Genomic DNA, 22,423 nt, shown 5'->3' with positions numbered 1-22,423 from the left:
CACGGTCTCCACCTCTTGGAGGCCGATTGACCAGCTCCAAGCCCATAAATTTGAGCATGTTGGCATTATGTCCCACAGAATTAAAATGTCTTGCAACTGATGATTTATCGTCATTCTTTCTGATGGCACATTTGTGTTCGAAAATTCGGGTTTTCAATTGTCGCTTTGTTTTGCCCACATAGAATAAACCACAAGGACACGTTAGTAGATACACAATAAAAGTTGATAGACATGTGATTCTGCCCTTTATTTTATACACCCTGCCTGTTTTTGGATGTGTGAAGGTATTTTCTGTGATCATAAAATTACAAGCAGCACAATTAAAACATTTGAAATTCCCGTATGGTATTCTAAAGGGAAAAGGCGAGTGAGTTGGCGCAGGAAGGTGCGAGCGCACTAGCTGATCTCTGAGATTGGGTGCACGTTTATAGCAGCTGCGCGGCGGATCTTGGAACGTGTCGCCCAAGTTCGGGTCACTGCTTAGAATGTGCCAATGGCGATGCACAATATTCTTTAAGCTATTTAAAATCTGACCATAAGTGGATACACATGTCACTGCAGTGTTAGCGTTATTCTGATCGGTCCGTTTGGTCAACAGATCAGTACGTTGGATGCTGCGTGCGCGCTCCAAACAGTCACGTACTAAATTATGTGTGTATCCCCTGTCAATAAATCTTTGACATAATTCATTCGCTTGTCGCTCAAACACCTCATCATCATCACAAATCCGGCGTACTCTTAATAGTTGACTGTAAGGCAAACTGCGTTTGAGAGCAGGTGGATGGAAACTCTGGAAATGCAGGAAAGAGTTACGATCCGTTTCTTTACGATAAATTTCAGTGTGTAACACATTCTCTACTTTCCTCACTAAAACATCCAAAAAGGGCAAGAGCGTATCGTCATGGGTCAATGTAAATTTGATAGAGGGCAATCTCGTATTAGCAAAACCGTGAAAGGCGGACAATTCCTCTTTTGAACCCGACCACACAAAAAAAATATCATCTATGTATCTGTACCACACTTTTAATTGTTGTTTAAAAGGATTATTGTTATGGATAAAATCCTGTTCAAATTTGCCCATAAATAAGTTTGCATAATTGGGAGCCATGGGAGAACCCATGGCGGTACCCTGGGTTTGTAAGAAAAAATTATTTTGAAACATGAAATAATTTTTCGTTAAAACTTCATTAGCTAATGATAAAATAAACTCTGTATGTGGTACTTCATTTATCTGTAGATAATATTCCAAGGCTGCTAAGCCTGCATCGTGAGGGATATTAGTGTACAAGCTGGTCACATCCATGGAACATAACACATCGGTTGGATTCAACTCTCCAATGCCTGACAATTTCACCAAAAAGTCGGTGGTATCTTTTAGAAACGAGGGCAGGTTATGCACTAAATTCTTAATATGGTGATCAACAAAACTAAGCTGCTTCCTATAAATGCAGGTTAATACCACATGTGTATTGAATGTGTTAAAATTCTTTATGTATTATGAGTATTATATTGCAGTATATAGTGACACCATTGGTCCCGGTATCACTTTAATATTATTATTTGATGATGATGACGATGATGGGTGTGTCAATGACAATGGGTGTGGGTATTTAAGATTGGTCACAAGCTTTCCTGATTGCACACTGAAGAAGGCACACTGAAGAAGGCACACGCCGAAACGCGTTTGTGCAAAATAAACGTTTTATATGCATAGTGCGGCCTCTTTACTTTGTTTCATATGTGTTATATAAGGCCAGCACTCTGAAAATCTAAAAAAACATAGAGTGAAGCCTGCTCCCAACCCTATCACTTATGGAGTTAAATAAATAAATAAGAGACACAGTTCAAGTTTTCTAAAATAAAGTAAATAAATATGTAGAGATGGAGTTCCAAAAATATTCCAAAAATAAATAAAAATTTACATAAATAAAAAATGTAAATACTGAAGTAAATAAATAATAATACATACAAATGAGGAGTTAAATAAATAAATAAAGATGGAGTTGAAGTTCCTCCCAAAACATTAGTAAGTAAATAAACAATAATGAAATGTCAAATTTCATTGAAAATGTCATGAAATTTATCAAAAATAAATAAATAAATAAATAGATAAATAAAAGTAGATTAAGTTCCTTTCATGTGTGAAGTGTTTAATTCATTAGATTTAAAAATGGCCACATCATGATTAAAAAAAAAACTATATTGATTAGGGCTGTAGTCAACCAAAGAAATGCTTAGTCGACCAAAGTCATGTCCTGCGCAACGATTAGTCGACTAATCTTTTTTTTAAAAAATTTTTTATTGACACCTGGGATCCCCCGCGAAACGGTTCTCATTCACGCTTGAATAAGGCCGGCAACACACTGGCTGCTGGCGTGAGAGTCTCAGCTGCTGTGGCGTGTCTGTTTTTATTTCGGCTCCCATGTTAACAGGTTGGAGTTTGCACACTGCCTGCGTGAGACACGCGGCTCGAGCCACGTGGAAAACGTGTGCATGCTAGAGCTAGAGCGCAGAACAGCGGAGTTTGTATGGACCGAAGTGCATGTCTGAGCTTGTATTGCTGCTGTTGCTTTGACATTATGGAAAATAGAATAATAGAAACGAAATGTATTAGACTTTTTACCCGTTATTATAAATCTAAATTAATCTCGTTTTTAATTTAGGCTAACTTAATTTTGTTTTTCTTTATTTAAATTTCGTTTTTCTTTATTTAAATTTCTTTTTCTCTTTATTTAAATTTCGTTTTTCTTTATTTAAATTTCGTTTTTTCTGTATTTAAATTTCGTTTTTTCTTTATTTAAATTTCGTTTTTCTTTATTTAAATCTACCCTTTACTGTGTCAGTAATTTGTTAGTCAAAAAAATATTAGACTACCTTAAAAGTATTGCTTAAGTTAACAGACTGTGTGCGTTTTATATCACTAGTGCAGTGTCCGTTCACGGAGAAAGCCCTGCTCGCGTGAGGTGCGCCGCTTCCTGCTCGCGCTGTTCTGTAGTTTACTATTAATTCTGAACGTGTCGCGTCTCGCGTGTCTGTCTATATTGCACCAAATGCGACACTGCACTCCCTTGTGAAGTCGATTGGATGAACGGTTCTCGAAATAATCAAAATGCAAACGGACAGACAGACACATAGAGATATTACTACCTATATTCCTTACATTGCGCGAAGCAGCAGTGCAGCCTACGAGTGTTCTACGTGGTGCGCTAAACTGTGGCGCTGTTACAAAATAGCCTAAATTAAAGCATTTAAAGTTGGGGATAAAACATAGGCTAATTATATTTAGAATACAGTAATATATAACTGCTTATAAAGGAATAAATATCAAGGAGTAAATCAATGAAAATTTCTTTATTGGTGAAAAAAAAAGAAAAAAAAAAAGAAACTGGTCGACCAATGAGAATGTCAGTCGACCAAGACGGCATCGACCGATTAGTCGACTAAACGACTAAAGTTGACAGCCCTAATATTGATACATACACATATATACTGTATATATACATACACATACAGTAGTGTGACGTAAACCAACTCAAACCACGATCTAAAGGTTCACATCGTCCCGCACACAGATAAAGAGCAGCTGATGCGCCGTTACCTTGCGGTGGCGCTCTCGGTCTTTGCACTTCTCCCGGACCCAGTCGATGGTGTGGAAGTCGTCGTAGGTTCCCACACCGGGAATGGGCTCCTCCAGCAGGTCCAGCAGGTGTGTGGAGCTACTGGCCCCGCCTCCGCCACCCCCGTTAGACATGGCGTAGTTCGACCCTACACACACACACACACACACGAGGAGGAGTGAGCAGCTGCTGTTACTGTGGTAAAAACACGTAGGGCTGGGACGATACACCCACCTCCCGATTCGATACTATCACGATACTTGGGTGCCGATACGATATGTATTGCGATTCTTTTAACAATTGCGATTCTACAAGTATTGCGATTCGATATTGCAATTTTTTTAACACTTGACCATCGGGAAAAGTTCAATCATACACTTATATAGACTGTACATGATGTATAAGATGAGAGTCATATTTACAAAAACAATTCATCATCTTTCTGACTTTTATTTCAGAAGCATCATACAGTTCTACATTCTCTTGGATAAATGATTCAATAACAAATACATTTAACAGTCACTTGTCAACAATGTAATCGATAAATGCGTTATTGTAAGCACCAAGTTTCTATCAAAAGCTGATTTTGATCACTATCGTAGACATCAGTGTTCATATTTGAACTTTAAACTTTTATCCAAGTACTTCTATGATAATTTTAACTATTATATCACAGAAATAAAGATACTGTGAGGTTGAAAAGACTGTTTCTGAAGCTGTTTCATGACGACTCTCTCTGGGTCAGCGGCAGCGCCAACACAGATCTGAATGTTGCGATATGATTTTGTCAAAGTTTAATAGACAGATAAAAGAATCCATTTTAGAATCGTAAAATAATAATAATAAAATGTCTGCTAGACGACTACTTAGTAGGCGTGTGAATCTGTGGGCAGACAGTGGATTGATTCCATTCAGCATTCACAGGAACGATTCAATATTTGCAAATTTAGAAGTATTTGTTTTTAACCGATTCACAATGAGATTCGATGTGATCTTGATTAATGAATCGATTCTGTATTTTTTTATGCATTCATGGGATTATTTACGTTTATTGCACCAAGAAACTTGAAAGTGAACTTTAAATGCATGTACATATAGAAGAGCTGCACGATTCTGGATAAATTAAGAATCACAATTTTTGTTGTTTCACACAGAGATCGTGATTCTCCCACGATTATGAATAGACAACTAAACAAAATAGCATGTAAATTACTAGAGGTTCTGACAAAATATAAATTGCTGCCAACTATTTATAATGTTTAATTTGAATTAATAATAATAATTAAAAAAAAGTTTGAATGAATGATTCAATGACTCACTCATAAAGACTTCACTTGTTTCATTACTGGATGAATCAGCGTTTTTGAACGACTCTTGAATGAATGATTCAATGACTCACTCATAAAGACTTGACTTGTTTCATTACTGGATGAATCAGCGTTTTTGAACGACTCTTGAATGAATGATTCAATGACTCACTCATAAAGACTTCACTTGTTTCATTACTGGATGAATCAGCGTTTTTGAACGACTCTTGAATGAATGATTCAATGACTCACTCATAAAGACTTCACTTGTTTCATTACTGGATGAATCAGCGTTTTTGAATGACTCTTGAATGAATGATTCAATGACTCACTCATAAAGACTTCACTTGTTTCATTACTGGATGAATCAGCGTTTTTGAACGACTCTTGAATGAATGATTCAATGACTCACTCATAAAGACTTGACTTGCTTCATTACTGGATGAATCAGCGTTTTTTAATGACTCTCTTGAATGAATGATTCAATGACTCACTCATAAAGACTTGACTTGTTTCATTACTGGATGAATCAGCGTTTTTGAACGACTCTTGAATGAATGATTCAATGACTCACTCATAAAGACTTCACTTGTTTCATTACTGGACGAAACAGCGTTTTTGAACGACTCTCTTGAATGAATGATTCAATGACTCACTCATAAAGACTTCACTTGTTTCATTACTGGATGAATCAGCGTTTTTGATCGACTCTCTTGAATGAATGATTCAATGACTCACTCATAAAGACTTCACTTGTTTCATTACTGGATGAATCAGCGTTTTTGATCGACTCTCTTGAATGAATGATTCAATGACTCACTCATAAAGACTTCACTTGTTTCATTACTGGATGAATCAGCGTTTTTGATCGACTCTCTTGAATGAATGATTCAATGACTCACTCATAAAGACTTCACTTGTTTCATTACTGGATGAATCAGCGTTTTTGATCGACTCTCTTGAATGAATGATTCAATGACTCACTCATAAAGACTTCACTTGTTTCATTACTGGATGAATCAGCGTTTTTGATCGACTCTCTTGAATGAATGATTCAATGACTCACTCATAAAGACTTCACTTGTTTCATTACTGGATGAATCAGCGTTTTTTGATCGACTCTCTTAAATGAATGATTCAATGACTCACTCATAAAGACTTCACTTGTTTCATTACTGGATGAATCAGCGTTTTTGATCGACTCTCTTAAATGAATGATTCAATGACAAACACATTTTTAACAGTCACTTGTCGCCACCTACTGGTGTAACGATGTAATGATACAATAGTTACTTGAAGCGCCAAGTTACTTTCAAAAGGTGATTTGCACGTTTATATCCAAACAATAAACAATTCAAAAGTCCCATGTTTCCAAGATAGATGTGCAATTGCATCGGCAGGATTTGAGATTGATGATTCGCCAAGTGAATCAATACACCCTTACTATTTTAGTAGCTCTTACTTGAGGTTAGTGAACTGAACAAACCTCAACTCAAGTCAATCAACTCTTCGACGTTGCACCTTCGTTCAACACTCATTACAACATCTTTTTTGATGCCCACAGTGGGCGACTCAACGAAGGCCGAGATCTGGGTCATCTGGACGCGTGTGTGTAGGCCGTACACACGATCAATGAGGCTGTCACCGCAGCTGATTATCAGCTAATCAGCTTTACCACACAGACCCGAGCGCCACACGGCACAGCTACTGCACACCGTCACGCGCTAGAGAAACACTCACTTGTACACACTTCCCTTTTCTAGAAACAAATCTACCCGGTGACTCAGAAAACAGCTAACAAGAGGTTACACTGATAAAAAAATAAAATAAGCTACTGTAAACCCAGAAATGGCACATGAAATGTCATTCTTACAAATATAAATACATGCATCTGTGATGAGGACAAACACAGGCCGAAGATCAACATCTAGCATTCAGCGTTCAGCCGAGATCAGCATCTAGACTAGCATGAGAAGGAAAATGTGTGTGTGGCTGCAGGTCTGTTACTAATAAGTGCACAAAACCACAGGCATGACTCATCTGTCAAAAAAGTAAGCATGAAATCATAGTGAAAGCTAAGATGAAATCATATTGAAAGAATTCTACCAATATTAGTATTTATAAGTTACTGTTAGTATTTTTAATAATCAACAGCTAATAGTAATTCTTATTTTAATACTTTATCTGGACAATAACTTTATTCTAGAGCTGCTGTAAAGCCCAAACAATCTCTGTTACTTTAGTTTCCTATTATCACTGTAAAGCTGCTTTGAAACAATCTATATTGTTAAAAGCGCTATATAAATGAAGACTTGATTCATTGTTGTGTTAATATTAATACTTATGTATTTTGTTTATTATTTAATTATTATTAATATTGTTATTAATAAACAGCTAATAGTTTGTTTTAATAATTTGTCAATTATTAATAGTAAATTTATCAATTTATTTATTATTTAAATAAACTATTTTATTATTTATTGTGTATTTTTCATAAACAGCTATTCTTATTTTAACACTAAGTAAATATGAATAATATTGTTTAGTGTGAATGATTTGCTTATTTTGTTATTTATTAATTCATATATTTTGATTATTAATACATTTTCTTTTTTATTAATAGATAATGGCTATTATTTCATGTTAATACCTTTTAATATGAATACAATATTAATTCATATTTTGTATTGTTTTGAGTTCGTATTAATTGTATTGTTATTTAATTACTATTATTTATTAATAATTATACTTTGTGAAATAAATAGATTTAGTGTTATCAATTAGTAATAATATTTTTAACAATAGCTGACAGCAAATATTTCACCTAATACTTAAATATTAATATAATTTATCAATATTCATGTTTTGTGTTAATATTGATAGCTTTTTTATTATTATTATTTTATTTTATATGAATTCATTAGTCAAATCTGTTAGAACTCAATGGCAGAGGATTAGTAGAGTATGACACTGAAGATCATTAGCTATTAAAAATATACAAGGCCAAGGCACTCGAGAATTTACAAAAAACAATATATAAAGCCTTTATTTGTTCATGGCTATAACATTTTAAACACAATCACATATAGCCGTCAGGGTGTGGAAAAACAACACACTCAGACTCCTTTCATACTGTAAGAATTGATAAATTAGGAAATTCCAGACAGTCTGTTTTGGGGGTGACCAGGCCCTGAGAGAACAAAAGGACCTCTCTGGAGATTAGCATTTGAACTGGCTCTCATGCACCATCGAGACGAAAGTCTCACCCCCGAGTCATCTAATCTACATCTCCTTCCCTCTCCCCTTCACCCCCTCTCTCTCATGCTCAGGTGATAACCTGATTTCACCCAAGAAAATGTATGGTTTAATGGGAATGATTATCACAGAGTATATTCATGTTTGGTATCGTTTAAAATGTCACAGTGCGACTGGTACAATTCTCTCATCTCAGAATAAGTAAAACACAAGGCAATAAGGTTTTTGAAGGTTTATGGATAACTAGCATACAAGGAGGGGTTGATCTCTCAAGCAAATGGTCACACCCCCCCAATAGGTGCTACAGTGTACCTCAGAATGCAAATTTACTATTGTTAGCACATGTTTACATGTGAAAGAGGTCTGGCTATTTAATGGAGTACAGCAGGGAGATCGGGGCCTTTTTCTGTACTTCAGATGGCCCGTGAGGCTGAGAGACCGAGATCTCTCAGCCTCATGTATTTCTTAAAGTTGGGTTTGCATCTTTTCTTTATTCCGGAGAATTTGATGTTTTGTATCGATTATCTTTGAATTGATTATGAAATTGGCATGATACATTTACCTGACATAATAAATTGTTACATTTGATTATTCTAACTGACTTTGATATTATTTCCATTGAAGAGTTAAACGGAATAGTCAAACATTCACTCATGATTAATGATCCACAGATATCATTAAAACCTTTTCATTTATGGAGTCAGATGAAATAAACGAGTAAATATGTGATTAATATATATTGCATTTAACCAACCAATACTTCGCATGAGTGAGGACAGAGCACGTGAGACCTTCCCTGTGTTATTGGAAAACCTCCATTGGACCAATTTCACGGGCTTTACAATACTGCAATCTATTAGTCATGTGACAGTCACCTGATTAGGATTTTTAAGATATCACAAGGGGAAATTTAAATCTTTCACAATAGAGAGAATCTATAAACTCAAAATATATTTAAAGTCCCACTGTGGTGAAAATCCAGCTTTTAATGTTGTTTATGTGTCTATGTGGTGTTTTTAATACGCTTTAAGACAAATCATGTGTAAATTCATAAGTCGACAGCATTGCTGAGTATTTTCTCCTTAAAACTGCAGTGAACCAAAGACAGTCTCAAAAACACACTTTGAAATCGCTGGTGTTTCTGACGTCACAAACTACCTTGTAACCAATCAGATCAACGTGTGATCGTCAACCAGTGGATCTCTGAGCTGTGTGAGTGAGTGGAGGCGGGGCTCATTTGCATATTCATAGAACCGCGTATACTAAATGAGGCGAGGGTGTCGAGTTACATTCAAGCTATTTTAAGGCATAAATAATTTATTTTCAAAGGGAAAAAACTTTTTAATATGTAATTTCAGTGATCAAAGATGAGTGTAAGGGATACAATTATTGACTACCAGAAATCCCCTCAACGTTCTTCACAGGAACAAGATTAATGTGTTTAAACAAACTGCAGAGATTAAACCAGACCGCAGCTCGTTTCATCTGACGCACACGTCCCCCTCCGAGCCGACACGACTACAGCGAACCAAAGCGTCCCGCTGACTCACAGAGAGCAGAGAGACCCTCGGGCCGACTCAAGGCCACAACAGCAGACGTGTTTCACTGAAGAGTGTGTGTGCGTGTGTGAGAGTTACAAGCCAAACCTGCAATTCAAGCTTCCACAAAACTGCATGTTAAAGTCATTTGCTTCCTGTAGATCATCTGGTCTTTTGATGAAAAATTGCACGTTTAGTGTTCCTCCTACACCAGTGTAAACACACACGAGACGGGCCGTGGCCTTTTACACCGGCCTCTTTCACAATGTTGCACTGCTTACGGGAGGAAATTCATTTAAGCATGGTAAAATTATCGGCAGCTTAAAGCATAATCAAATGAGCTATAAAATTATATATGCAGAAATACACCAAAATACTGTTATTGTGAACAAAAAGCAGTGCAAAAGTAACCAAAGCGTTACTATGAAAAATAGAAACTAGAGTTTTATCCCCTTGTTTTACAGATCCTCCATCTAAACATTCTCAAAACTAGATGCATTTGCTTGAGAAGCAGCGCTGCATAAGATATTAAGAGTTACTTTTAGAGAATGTGTCTTTAATGCGAGTGCAATTTGTTCTTTTTATGTTTTAAGTGCAAATATTAAGTGAAAAATATGTGAAAAAAATCTGCCAGTGCAGAGAGACACAAAATACACTTATATTTATTTTAATACTTCATTAATATCAATAATATTAATATTGCATTTATCACTTTAATAATCAACAGCTAATGGGATCACAAGTCTTAAAATCTGACGCTTTTCAAGTAAATTGAACTCGTTTTAGGGATTTTCAACTGAAAATCGAGACAAAAACAGAACGAGTGAAGCCATTAAGTCTTACAGGTATTTAGATCTTTAAAACTGCTTCACAATTTAACCACTTAGCAGTGTATCAGTTCGATTTAACATTACACGGAGAACGTCAGCCAAAGCGAACGTTTTAAAGGGACGTGCTATTTAACCCCGTGAGGTGAGAAGTGTGTGTGTTGTGTTTGGTTCATGTTCGTCTGCACTCGCTAAATATGACAGAGACGTGTGTGTTTGTGCTGTGGCTCGCCTCACACTGAACTGCGGCGTTTGCTCACGGATTATCGAGTTTAAATAAACCTGACGCCATTTTTAAAGAGGTTTTATTAAGCGAGTCACGCTGCTCCTCATCCAGGTCCGATAACAGGCAGAAGTAGAAGCAGATATGTTATTAATATATATATATATATACAGTACTGTGCAAAAGTCTTAGGCATGTTAATATCCCCACCCCAAAAATGTCCCCAAAAATGTTTTAAGTCAGTTATTTATATCTTTTGCTGTAGTGTGTCAGTAGGAAATATCAGTTTACATTTCCAAACATTCTTTTTGCCATTAATTGTAATAATCCAGTGAGATTTGTGTATGCACAAGGAGTCTGACAACAGCCGGTATGATCTGATCTCACCATCATCGAGTCCATCTGTGATCTCCAAAAAATAAGTACTTTTTGACTATAAATAAAATTGTAAGGAGTAAAAAGTACTTTTTTTCTTAAAAAAATGTCATTAAGTCAAAGTAAAAGTATTGATTTTTAATTGTACACAAGTAAAAATCTCCCAAAATAATACTTAAGTACAGTAATCATCAAGTAAAATTACTCAAGTATTTTACACCTCTGATGTTAGTTATTGTAACAGGACGAGTGGCGTGATTGATAATGATAATGAGCATCACCTGCGCGACGCACTGGTCTCGTATCTCTCACGGAGGAGCGGAAGCATAAAAGGAGGAGCGACGACAGTGAAGAAAGAGAGAGGACCAGGCCTGGACTATTTTATTTGATGTTTTGTTTTGGTATATGTGACAGCTGTTGTCTGTGAGGGGCTGCTGTCTTTACTTTCATTTTGTTGGTTCAGTTGGTTTATTTTATTATTAAAGATTGTTGAATGTTCGCCGGTTCTCGCCTCCTCCTTCCTATAACAACGAACTCGTTACAGACAGTTTTGAGTGTCATTGTTTGTCTGGAGCTGCTGGCGAATAACAACCAACTCTTGCTATTTATTTACTGAATGTTTTTTGGGTTTTTTTCTCGTCGTTCGTTCGTTACCTTCACCTTGTTTTTGGCAAAGCTTAATTTTGCTTTGCTTCTGCTATGATAGGGACATCCACCCCTGCATAGCGTGTTCATTAGGGGTGTAACGATTCATCAACTACATCGATGTATCGATTTATATTCTTAATGATCCAACTACATCGATCTGTGCTCGGCAAGTTATATCGATCTAGACATATAGCAATCTAACATCGTTTTAAAAGGTAATGAATCGATTGTATCGATACTATGAAATAACGCATTTGATTTAAGCACGTCAGACTTTATAAGGATGTTTCTTTCTTAGCACTTTTAATGAAAAAGGCGTTAAACGTTACTCGATTCAGTCTGCCTATCTGTGACGTGATCGCCATGCGCGACGGCCAGCAGCAGCGCAAAGACAACAAGCAGCGCAAAGTCTCTCACCTCAGACTTTCCTGTCCTCTCAGCCGCTATACTGCAATAGCGCGCACTCTTCAATTGCACGTGCTGCAGGCTTATATCGTTTCACTAGCCTATATATAAAGCACAAAATAAACTACAAGCATGCAACGTCGTTACGTTTTAAATTAGAAAAAAATGTGTTGTCCAGATTCAGTATCTGCGGTCAGATGATGTTGGCAGGCTATATGTCCGTGTCATTATTCTATCATTATTTTCATAACTTGTAACGAAAATAAAATCTCTCACCTCAGAAAAACGAAATCTCATGTCCTGTCATCGTTATACTGTGCTCGTAGCGTGCACTCTTTAATTGCACGCGCATAATTAATTGATACCTGATTCCCTTTCAAGAATTTTTGGCTAAAAAGTCACTGAATCGTTTCGGATCGTATCGTTCTAAATGAACCAATATCGTCCTTGAATCATATCGACAACCACGAATCGCGATACGAATCGAATCGTTGTTAAAACGAATCGTTACACCCCTAGTGTTCATGCATTTTGGGGTGGAGCAATGAAAGGAGCAATGTGTGTGTTTGGGTTGATTTCAAATATCAACTATGTTCCTCAGAAATCACTTACTGCACCTTTAAGAAAAATCTCTCACTGCCTGTGACTGCAACCAAAGAAAACACTGAACTCTGGGTGTTAAGGCCTGTTCACACCGGGACGAATTTCACACGCGATATTCGCCGACGTTTAACGCCTCGTGACTAAACAAAGGGTGCTAATGTGAGTGTGCACACCGACGCGAAAAACGCCACGCGTAAAAGTGTCTTTTTTTTAAAAACGCCTCGAGTTTTTTTTTTGGTTTGACGCGCCGCGTCAAAAACTATCTGACCAATGAGATTGGCGCTTTTGCTAACGTGTCTGGAGCTTCTGAAGTTACAGTAAAACACAACTTGGGGGCGCTCAAACACAAAACGGTCTTGCCGAGCACACATACGTAACGGCGAAGAAGATACGCCAAGTAGCGTCTACACTGCCGGGAAGAAATGAGACGAGGAAGATGCAAGGCAAGATGAATGTAGAGTTGCTGGTCTCGTTGGTGTCGGAACATAAAGAACTATATGACAAACGCGACAGCGACTACAAAAATCTTGATAAAAGAGAACTGTTATGGAGTGGTATTGCACCTTGTGTACCGGGGTATTTCTGTTTTACATTAAGCGCCATCTAATGTCAGGGAATGAATTTGCATGTTCACTCGGCTCATCATCAGCGATAATCGCTTGGGTGTGAACACAAAAAACGCATTGAAAAACGCGCGCCGATATTCGTCCCGGTGTGTAGGGTGCTTTAATGTGGCACATGTCGCTGGATGAGAAATTCAAGCACGCTGACTGGAAATATTGTGAATGCAAATAATGGATTTCACAGCCATACGGGGGGCCAGGGGCGGCGCTAGGGCTGGGCTACGGGGGCTTAAGCCTCCAATGTTTTTGGTAAACCCCCGAATATTTCGTTACCTTGTCTTTCTCATAGAGCAAAACAATTAATCAGAAAAACAAATATGAATAAGATTACAGCTGCCGCGATTACCTAATCATGAAAAGTGCATATTACAGTTTTATTTCTATTTTTCCCTTTGCATTAAAGGAACTTACAACGTGCTTTTGCAGAGTTGTGCATTGCAGCCAATCACAGACATGTCTGTTGAACGCATCGGCCAATCAGAGGAAGAAAGTGTGTTTTGCGAGAGCTCACCGAGTTCTACACTTTCGCAAACCTGTCATTATTATTGGCAATAAACTTAAAGGAGAACTCCGGTCAATTTTAACATTGAGCTCATTTTTTTGTACATTTGGAGTGCTGTCAATACAGAGAACAACGACAAAAATCGGTGTTGCCTACACCGTGTTATCCTATTTTTAAAATTTGCACCCTGTTGACTTCAATGGGGCAAGTACTAAACCTGCTTTTAGCCTCTTAACATCCTTGATGTGTCATTACAAGTGCACAGAAAATGTGAGTGATTCCTTCTGAGTGAACACGAGTGAATCTGACTGCAGTAGATGTAAAAGATATGTATAAAAATGATGTTATTTAAGCCAGCGCAAATACCTTTGTTTACATCCTGTTTTTCGGTTGAAGTCCAAAGTAGTCGATTGCCGAGTTCACGCGCGTGATCATAGGTATTAAACCTATGCGTGTGAACTCTGCAATCGACTACTTTGGACTTCAACCGAAAAACAGGATGTAAACAAAGGTATTTGCGCTGGCTTAAATAACATCATTTTTATACATATCTTTCACATCTACTGCAGTCAGACTCACTCGTGTTCACTCTGAAGGAATCACTCACATGACCTGTGCACTTGTAATGACACATCAAGGATGTTAAGAGGCTAAAAGCAGGTTTAGTACTTGCCCCATTGAAGTCAACAGGGTGCAAATTTTAAAAATAGAATAACTCGGTGTAGGCAACACCGATTTTTGTCGTTGTTCTCTGTATTGACAGCACTCCAAATGTACAAAAAAATGAGCTCAATGTTAAAATTGACCGGAGTTCTCCTTTAAGATGCAAATAAGAGATTCACTGCAATGTATTTGATATTCTTGATGCTGCTCTGATGCGCTCCATTATTCCATTTAGAACCACTGAACATATGAACATATCACATCAGTCCTCAGGTCTTTACACTGGCTCCCAGACTTAGGATTGATTTTAAAGTATTATTACTGGTATATAAATCATTCAATGGCCTAGGACCTCAATACATTGCAGATATGCTCACTGAATATAAGCCCAACAGATCACTCGGATCACTAGGATCATATCAGCTAGAAATACCAAGGGTTCACTCTAAGCATGGTGAATCTGCTTTTAGCTATTATGCTGGAACCAGTTTCCAGAGGAGATCAGATGTGCTCCTACTGTAGTCACATTCAAATCCAGACTCAAATCCAGACTCAGCTGTGCATTTACTGAATGAGCACTGTGCCAATGTTCGTCCGACTGTTTGTACTGTACTGTATTTTTCTAAACTGTTTTAATTATTCTTATTTCGTTTTATTATTTGAATTTCTTCTATGTAAAATGTGTATGAAATGTGCTATATAAATAAACTTGCCTTGCCTTACGCAGCGCTCTGTTTGTTGTTAGGATGACTGAAAGTCCAGCGGTCTAGACTCTAGCTCATCAATGTCAAAAAGATTGAAGAAGGCGGGGCTTACCGTTCACAGAAGGGTGTTAACAGTGAACGAAAGCCTGGTAAAATGTAAGTAGATAAACATTTAATATTTGACAACTGTTTTACAATAGAAAATGTTCAACTACCGACAGGATCCGGTGAGGCAAATTACTCAACTATTTTATTATTATTAAATTCTGCCTTTTTGAATTGAACATATGCTATAATTTCCTTGATTCATGTAGAGTAAAAATAAAATATTATTTGCTAATAGTTTAAATTATTTCACTAATACAATAAGCTTTTCTTTTTCTTTATTCCCTGAAAGCTCTTTTATAATTAACTAATTCCTTTAAATAAAAATATCTAATTTTAGTTTGGGCTAAAGCTAATATCCAGACCTTAGCACCGCCCCTGCGGAGGGTCACGGAGAATCGTGATGGATTATTCTTCAAGTCATGTGACTTTTATCCCTAATGCATTACAGCACTCACACAGAGGAGAGCAACAAGTCTCTCCTGTTGGAATTATGAATTATGAATGACAGGCAAATTCAACAACTCTGTGTTACTTTAGTATTATTGAGAAGATAGTATGGTTTTATTAATAGTTTTGTATGGTTTTGATATTGCCTTGGCAACTAGCTGAAATAAAATAAATGTAAGTAAAATAAGCAATGAAAAAGCTTTTATATGGTTTCAGTTCACTATAATAACCCAGGACGCAACAACAATACATAACAGACACCTTGAGATCTCCTGAGATAAGGGTGCGAAACACACACTCACAGATGCTGCAGTGTCTATTTACTAAGTTTATGATATTTGCTTTGCCCTAACGCAAACCCAATGCCATCAGAAGATCTAAACTAAATAATTATCTGATTTAGGTGTAGCAAAACAAGTCTAGCAACACACACATACGCATGCACACAATACACGCATGTCACAAGGAATCAAATAAATAAATAAATCCCATTTTAATTCTGATAACGCACATAAAAAACAACACACTGCATGCATTCGCACGAGTGTGCGAGACGAGTGCACTGTCGCATTATGTGCGTTATTGCACCTGTGTTGTAAATGCAACACGTTTATTATGAGTGCATTGCAACACACTCCCACTGATGTAATAACACACACCTATTAGTGCGTGTGAAAAACTGTGTCCTATCAGCAAACGCACTCAAAGCTCACCGACACTGACAACACACATGATGCGTGAGGTGCGCGCGCGTACGCATATACATATATATAATAAATTATAGGCGATGAGTGTCTCGGTCCGCGGTCGGTCGGACAGTGACGTACCTCTGCCGCTCAGCTCGTGCAGGGGGATCGTGTCCCCTCCGCCGTCGTACGGGAGATACGGGTCTGCGGAGACCTCCTCCACGCCGATCATCGCGATCCTCGGGTCACAGGCGCGCTCGGGCAGCCGGAGAGATTGCGGCGGCCATGACCAGCAGCGCTGAGTGAGTGAGATTGAGAAGACAGCTGCGTGATTGCGTCACTCCAGTGCGTCAATGCGGCAGCCGATGACGTCAGCACGTTCGAGACGCGCACACACACGTCGCACATTCCGGTTCGGTTTATTGTAAACCTATTTTTTTTATTTAGTTTTTTGTTATTATCTTATTGGATGTCTTGTTATAGTTGTTAATGTTTCATGTCTGTCCTATGTCTAATATAAATAAATAAATAAAAACCGTCGCGTTCGGTTTGCTAGCCTGTCTGTTTCTATCATTGAACGGTAAAATGATATTACAATCATGTCTTCAAAATGTATACACAAGTGTAAATAAGAAGTACTTCTTGGATATGGGAGGTATTTCACCCTAAATATGACATGAAAGCAGCGAAAAAAAGCCTTTGCATTATATAGACACATTTCAAAACCTTAGACCAATCAATATTTCTATGGCTTTTTTGCCATTTGTGATTAATAATTATACAATTTCTGATGATATTCTTTTTCCCTCCATTTTGTCACCTGATGTAGTTTTGGTTCCTTGCCACTGTCGCCTTTGGCTTTTGGCTTGCTTAGTTGGGGACATTTAATATTCAACAATATTATTGATCTGCCTGCATTGAGAACTGAACTGAGACGGATGATTGACATATGACATGTTATATAAATGAACTAAATTAGTAAAGCTGCTTAGAAACAATCTGCATTGTAAAAAGCGCTATATAAATAAAGGTGACCTGACTTGACACACACACACACACACACACACACACACAAGCACCTAGAACCATTTCAGTGCTCAAAAAAGTAGACCTTCACACACACACACACCCCACAATCACCATTTACCTTTAGCAATAATCCTGCTGTTGCCAGGCAACAGCTCTGGACTGTGTGAGTAGGTCACCCATAGGCTTTGTTATGGTGTGTAAATCAAAGCGCCTCAGTCCTGTCAGTGTTTTCTGCTTCAGAAGTCATCACACGCGGAGTATTGAAACTGAACACCTGCTGTGAGGGTGAAGCGCCAGAGACCCTCTTCATCACACCGAGGTTATAAACAGCAACACACAACTGACACGTACTCACACACAGCAACAACCGGAGTAAGTGGATACCAGTCTGAACTCACAGGAACGCGCCTTCACGGTGACAGGCCAGTTAAACTGGTTCCCATGCGGCATTTCTTTACATCCACACGTTTCCGGTCTGACTGTCACCTTCAGTCATGCCAGATTTCCCATCGTTTAATAAAGTGGCTCTTTATTAAAGTAGGGCTGCGCGATTATTAAAAATAAAAACCGGGATCGATATTTGTGTATTTGTGAAGGTAACATGCCTAAACATAAGGGTATCAGGATAAAAGCTTGATGATCTAATGTTTAAAAGACAACTATTAAAGTTAATCATGTAATTTTACAGTTTTAATGTAAAATAAAAGTATTATGATTATAGTTTTTCTTAAATACTACTTTTTTTTATTTACAATAGTAATATTTTTATTTTGTAGTATATATTATTTTATCCACATATGATTGATATATGCTCACAAAATATTAGGGCAAAATGTGCATAAAGAAATAAAAATTAAAACAGCCATAAATATTACTATTGTAATTTTACAGTGTAATGCAAAATAAAAGTAATGTTTTATATTGTTTTCTTTTTTAAATACAATGTTTTATTTTACAATGAAATATTACAATAGTAACTATTTAATTTAGTTTGCAGTGTTTTGTTTTAGTATCCATTATTTATTAAAAATAACAACAATAATTATTATTATTTTATATCAATATTGATATATCCTGATGAAAGTTTGGCCAAATTGTGCAGCCATAAATATTAGTATTGTAATTTTACAGTTGTAATATAAAATAAAAAGTATTTTTTTATATTGTATTTCATAATTATTTGATTTTTTTGTGAAATATTATAAGAGTAATACTTATTTTATTTTACTAATTATTATTATTACTATTATTTTACATCCATATTGATATTATATACTAACAAAATGTTTTTCAAATTATACATGAAGAAATTAAAACAGCCATAAATATTAGCATTATCATTTTACAGTTGTAATGTACAAAAAATATATTTTCATATTGTATTTCTTAAATATCTATTTTTTATTTAAATATTACAATAGTAATATTTCATATTCTGTATTTATTTAGTAATTTTATATTTTATTTAATAATAATAATTTATTATTATTATTATTATTATTATAAAGCCATATTGTTATATAGTCACAAATTTTGGCCAAATTGTGGTATATATTGGTATAATTGGTATATATATTTTTTTTAAATTGCATTTTTTTTTAAAAAATCACAATTTCAATTTTTATCAGAAAACTTGGAATTCGATTTTCCTCCCCCAGATCAGATCCTGAGCCGTACCTGGTTTTCCCCGAGGCTTCCCTCAGCGCCGGCCCGTGTCGGACAGGGAACTGTCTTTGAGAGAGTCTGACAGGGCAGAGATTGCTGAATGAAATGCGACACCTCCCTGTTTCTTGTTGTGTTTGCTGGTCCATTCAACAAAGGTCTGCCAGACTCATGAATAATGAACCGACTAATAGCAGATTAACAGAGTAACAGATCTCATGCAGAAAACACACTCATATAAGACCTCTGTATGTAAAGCTCTCTTTTTAGAAACTTTCAGGCATGATCTTCAGACACTGCTCTGATAAAGACACTAAAATAAAGACACACACACACTCACAGAAGAAGCTCTGGGTCCTATACACTCAGAAACCCAATAGCAGGAACCACTGACCCCAATACACTCCCACTCAAGAGAAAGAAATTAATACTTTTACTCAGCAGGGATGCATTCAATTGATCAAAAGCGACAGTAAATGCATATTTAATGTTACAAAAGATTTCCATTTCAAATAAATGCTGTCCTTATGAACTTTATATTTACAATGAATCCTGAAAATAAGTTTTCCACAAAAATATGCACTAATTTCAACTTTTAATAATCTGAAATGTTTCTCAAATGCATCAAATCATCATATGAGAATGATTTCTGAAGGATCATGTGACATTGAAGACTCGAGTAATGATGCTGAAAATACAGCTTTGATCGCAGGAATAAATTACACTTTGCTATATATTCACACAGAAAACAGTTCTTAAATTGTAATAATATTTCACAATATTACTGTTTTTACTGTATTTTTAATCAAATAAATGCAGCCTTGGTGAGCATGAAGAGACTTCTTACAAAAACATGAGTGAACATCATAACTCTAAGAGGTGTCTGTTAAAAATAATAATAATAATAATAATAACCACTTGTGCTGTGGTTCATTCATGCAGCGTTTCTTATACTGACACGATTAACATAATGTTGTAGAAAACAACAATCACCAGCACTTATTTCAACATGACAGCGTTCGTGTTTAACTTGTAAAAATGTGTATTTCTGTTTGAAACTGAATATTCAGCATGAACAAACAGAGAGAGATCAGGCTGTCCATCAGGAACTGGATCAGAAACACCAGGTGTTATATGTAAACATTTTTATTAATAAGAAATATTACTGTTGTAATATTTTACTATAAGATAAATAATTATTTTACATTTTATTTTACATAACTGTTTTGTTTAGAAAAATGCGAGACGCGGGCAGTGGAACTGGGAAGAAGTGCAAGGTCTAGAGATGTGTTTTACACATCTTATGAAGTTTTGCTTCTTTGTTGCACGCAAAACGCTGCAAAAGAAGCGAGACGCGAGCGCAACAGTCAAACACGTCCATCGAGCGCGCGTTTACACGTCTGAGGTCACTGTACTCTAGCCTGGGAAAACCCAGACAACTTCTGGCAAATTCAGATTTGCTCTGCAAGTAGTCTGACAAAGAGCTCATTCAAGCCCATTTCCATGGCCTAGAAATCGCGGCACCAATCAGAAACGTTGAGGCGGGCTTTACACAATGACGATCGCTCTGATTGGTTTTAGGTCTATCCAATTGCGTCCAGAGGCATTTGAGCGACATCCGATCAACTTTTAAATGCATTATTATATTCAAACTGCAAACACATGAGGACAGTCTCCATGAAAGACCCACTGGCAGATGAACGTGCTACTACATTTCTCTCCGAAACGGTAGGAAATTAAATTAGATTTAATAGAGGATTTTAACTGTGACAAGATGATTGACAGGGCAGTTTAAGTGACAGGATGCACGCGACAGATCCGTCCGATAAAGATGACGAAGTAGTATGTCCCAAAGCTTGCCTACTTTTTTGCTACACATTCAAAAGTAAATACATTTTCTTCACAAAAAGAGTACATACTTTTATGGCGTAGTGGAACTTAGGCGAATTGGGTCGCAGCATATGGCTTTACACGATGGCGATCGCTCTGATTGGTTTTAGGTCTATCCAACTGCGCCCAGAGGCATTTGAGCGACGTCCGTTGGTGACGCCCCTTTGGAAATGAGTTATTAATGAAGCTTTGCCAGACCATAACTCAGTTACTACTGAGAATGGTCTGGTTTTAACCAGGCTAACCGTACTCATTAAAGAATAGGCAAACGTCCCCGGATGACCCACTTCTTCCAGTGAGATTCTGAGGTGCGCGTATGATGGACACTTCACTGTCCCATGAGGCAACGGGAGAGGATTTGCGAACACAACTGACGCTGGCAGGTCACATGATAACGACAACGTTCGGATTACATTCATACTATATAGAACACACTTTTTTAGCGCTCGAGAAGTATTTACTTATTCAAAATAAGTACCTACTCAAGAGAGTATGTGATTTAGGACGCAGCCGATGACGAGAATAAACAGGTGTGCTCGAGCGTTCTGTCCTTTTATGGTCGCATCTTGTGACATCACATCCTGTTTTTGGTTTGTTTAGATGTCTTTGGTCCGTGTTGTGTTCATGTTTCAGTTTGGAAGCGGATCGAGACTCCTCTTTTCGTTTGGTTCAGACAGCAGCGTTCACACTTATTCAAATGAACCGCACTAACAGAGCAATCACACCAGGGTTAGGTTTAATCCAACCAAACATCACAAGTGTGAACACACTCTAAAGCCCTGTTTACTCCTGGTATTAAGATGCGTTTAGGTCGATCGGATCACAAGTGGACGAGGGAGAGACATTCCCGTTTACTCCTGGTGTTTTAATCCGTCTCTTCTGTCCACTTTCATCCACTTCTGTCCTGATTTCTTCGAGGGGAGGGTCTATGGGCGGGAAATGTTTGTGTTTTTTCAGATCTTTCGATCTAATGCACAAAATAAGCTTGCGCAATTTACATATGAACTTTAGTTTTTGCTCTTACAGACCCAAGATCAGCCGAACGCTGTGAGTGTGTGTTAGAAATCAGCCGAACGCTGTGAGTGTGTGTTAGAAATCAGGAATGATGAGAGAACATTGTGTTTGATACGTTTTTCATCTTCAAACTAAACTTGGGTCTCCAGTCGACAGAGTTTAAATCTCGTCTGTATAACCTCTTCTCATAATGTTACGCATGAGTTCAGTAGACGGAGAGCAGACGAGCTTCTGAGGCTGTGTGAACACATTCGATCACACGAGTGTTTACACTACGAAAGCAATCCGGCCGAATGT

The 22,423-nt window shown here is 37.1% G+C and overlaps 1 protein-coding gene across 10 annotated transcripts in view; it reads right to left on the bottom strand.

Moving 5' to 3' along the window:
• The window catches only part of clcn3 (chloride channel 3), a gene marked incomplete at its 3' end in the record, with an annotated part of 72,056 nt that overhangs the window by 32,552 nt on the left and 17,081 nt on the right, over positions 1-22,423 (bottom strand). For 7 of the 10 annotated variants that reach the window (XM_079867649.1, XM_079867643.1, XM_079867647.1 and 4 more), the window contains exon 3: positions 3,599-3,765. In XM_079867649.1, the coding sequence (XP_079723775.1) occupies positions 3,599-3,765 (167 nt within the window). Of the gene's footprint in view, positions 1-3,598; positions 3,766-16,672; positions 16,884-22,423 lie in introns of those variants that run through there. The other 3 variants (XM_079867652.1, XM_079867646.1, XM_079867651.1) reach the window with 1 other exon arrangement.

This window comes from Squalius cephalus (assembly GCF_949319135.1).
Source record: "Squalius cephalus genome assembly, chromosome: 3".
Lineage (NCBI taxonomy): Eukaryota > Metazoa > Chordata > Actinopteri > Cypriniformes > Leuciscidae > Squalius > Squalius cephalus.
Note: the sequence above shows the minus strand (reverse complement) of the source record. Positions and strands in the feature narration are given on the sequence as shown.